General features: G+C 67.7%; 1 protein-coding gene across 1 annotated transcript; it reads right to left on the minus strand.

The window, feature by feature from the left end:
• Positions 1-6: 6 nt before the first annotated feature.
• FZD2 (frizzled class receptor 2) lies at positions 7-2,173 on the minus strand. Its single transcript, XM_085318921.1, has one exon. The coding sequence runs from the start codon at positions 1,733-1,735 to the stop codon at positions 62-64; it is 1,674 nt and encodes a 557-aa protein (XP_085175047.1). The 5' UTR covers positions 1,736-2,173; the 3' UTR covers positions 7-61.
• Positions 2,174-2,179: the final 6 nt, after the last annotated feature.

Below are 2,179 nucleotides of genomic sequence, written 5' to 3' on the forward strand. Positions count from 1 at the left end.
CAAGCCCCAAAAGGAAAACCCAGAGCCCCAAGGTCGCTGGGACGGCCCGCGGCCGGGCGGCTCACACCGTCGTCTCGCCCTGCTTGCTGTTGGTGAGCCGCGTGTAGAACTTCCTCCACGAGTGCAGCGTTTTGCCCGACCATATCCAGAACCCCGAGGTGATGCCCACGATGAGAGTCATGAGATACTTGATCATGTAGACGGTGAAGTCCGGGGTCATGCGCGGCGTGAACTGCAGCGGGCAGGGGATGGCCAAGCTCTTGCAGTTCTGGCTGATCCAGCTGCGCTCCCAGTGCTCGCGGAAAGCCTGCTCGTAGAAGTAGCAGGCGATGACGATGGTGGCGGGGACGGTGTAGAGGACGCTGAAGACGCCGATGCGCACCATGAGGCGCTCCAGCTTCTCCGTCTTGGTGCCGCCGTGCTTCATGATGGTGCGGATGCGGAAGAGGGACACGAAGCCGGCCAGCAGGAAGGAGGTGCCGATGAAGAGGTAGACGAAGAGCGGGGCCAGCACGAAGCCCCGCAGCGGGTCGATGTTGTTGAGCCCCACGAAGCAGACGCCGCTCAGCAGGTCCCCGTCGATCTGCCCCATGGCCAGGATGGTGATGGTTTTGACGGCCGGCACGGCCCAGGCAGCCAGGTGGAAATACTGCGAGTTGGCCTCGATGGCCTCGTGGCCCCACTTCATGCCGGCGGCCAGGAACCAGGTGAGGGAGAGGATGACCCACCAGATCGAGCTGGCCATGCTGAAGAAGTAGAGCATCATGAAGAGGATGGTGCAGCCCTCCTTCTTGGTGCCCTGCACCACCGTGCGGTACCCGTCCTCCTGGAAACGCTCGTTGCAGACCACCCTCTCCTCCAGCACAAAGCCGGCRATGTAGGCCACCGACACCATGGTGTAGCACCCCGAGAGGAAGATGATGGGTCGCTCGGGGTAGCGGAAGCGCTGCATGTCCACCAGGTAGGTGGTGACGGTGAAGAAGGTGGAGGCGCAACACAGCACGGACCAGATGAGGATCCAGATGCGGGCGAAGCGGATCTCGTCCTCRTTGAAGAACATGTGGCCGTCGGGGCGGGTGGGCTCGCAGGGCGCCGCGCAGTCCTTCTCGCCCAGGAACTTGTAGTTGAGGTAGCTGGGCACCTTGAGCGCCCGCGGGCAGTGGAAGGGGTGGTCGAGGGTGGCGTAGCGGGGGGCGCCGGGGGTGCCCTGGCCGGCCAGCGGCGTGGCGCTGGTGAGCAGCGCCGGCGAGCCGCCGTCCTCCGAGTGGTTCTGCCCCACGCAGATCTGCTCGGCGCCGTGCCGGGGGAAGTTCTCGCAGCGGAGCCGCTCGGGCCACTGGAAGCCAAATTTGTTCATGAGGGCCTCGCAGCCCTGGCGGGCCCGCTCGCAGATGGAGCGGCACGGCGGGATGGCCTGCTCCAGCACCGTGCACACCGGCGCGTACATGGAGCAGAGGAAGAACTTGAGCTCCAGCGAGCACTGCACCTTGACCAGCGGGTAGAACTGGTGCACCTCCAGCCCCGCGTCCTCCTGGTTGGTGTGGCCCAGCAGGTTGGGCATGATGGTCTGGTTGTAGGCGATGTCGGTGCAGAGCGGGATGGAGATGGGCTGGCAGAAGCCGTGGTCCGGGATGGAGATGCCCTTCTCGCCGTGCAGCTGGCCCCGGCTCGGCCCCGGCACGCTGAGCCCCAGCAGCAGCCAGGCCAGGCGGTGCAGCGTGCTGGAGGGGTGCATGGTGCTCGGCTCCCGGTGCCCCGATCTACCGTGCCCGGTGCCCGTGCCCGGATCGAGAGCGCCCGCTGCCCGGCTGGACGGCACCCGCCGTGCGGATAGAGCGTGCGCGCTAGCCGGTGTCCGGCCAGACGGCACCCGGTGCCTGGATTAGCGTGCCCGGTACCCGGCTGGACGGCTCCCGGTGTCCGGATCTAGCATGCCCCGTACCCGGTGTCCGGCTGCACGGCTCCCGGTGCCCGGCGTCGGCCCGGACGGCTCCCGCTGCCGCGATCTACTGCTCCTGCCGCCCGGCCGCCCGGTTCCCGCTGCCTGGACCAAGCGCGCCCGGTGCCCAGCTCCTCCGYGGACGGCTCCCGGTGTCCAGATCTCCGTGCCCGGTGCCCAGCTTCGGCGCTCCCGGTGCTCCGTCGCGCTGCTCGCTGTGCCGGGCTGCGGCGCGTCCCG

Source organism: Rhea americana, unplaced genomic scaffold (genome assembly GCF_003343005.1).
Source record: "Rhea americana isolate MKP2758 unplaced genomic scaffold, rheAme1 scaffold_561, whole genome shotgun sequence".
In the NCBI taxonomy this organism is placed as follows: Eukaryota; Metazoa; Chordata; class Aves; order Rheiformes; family Rheidae; genus Rhea; species Rhea americana.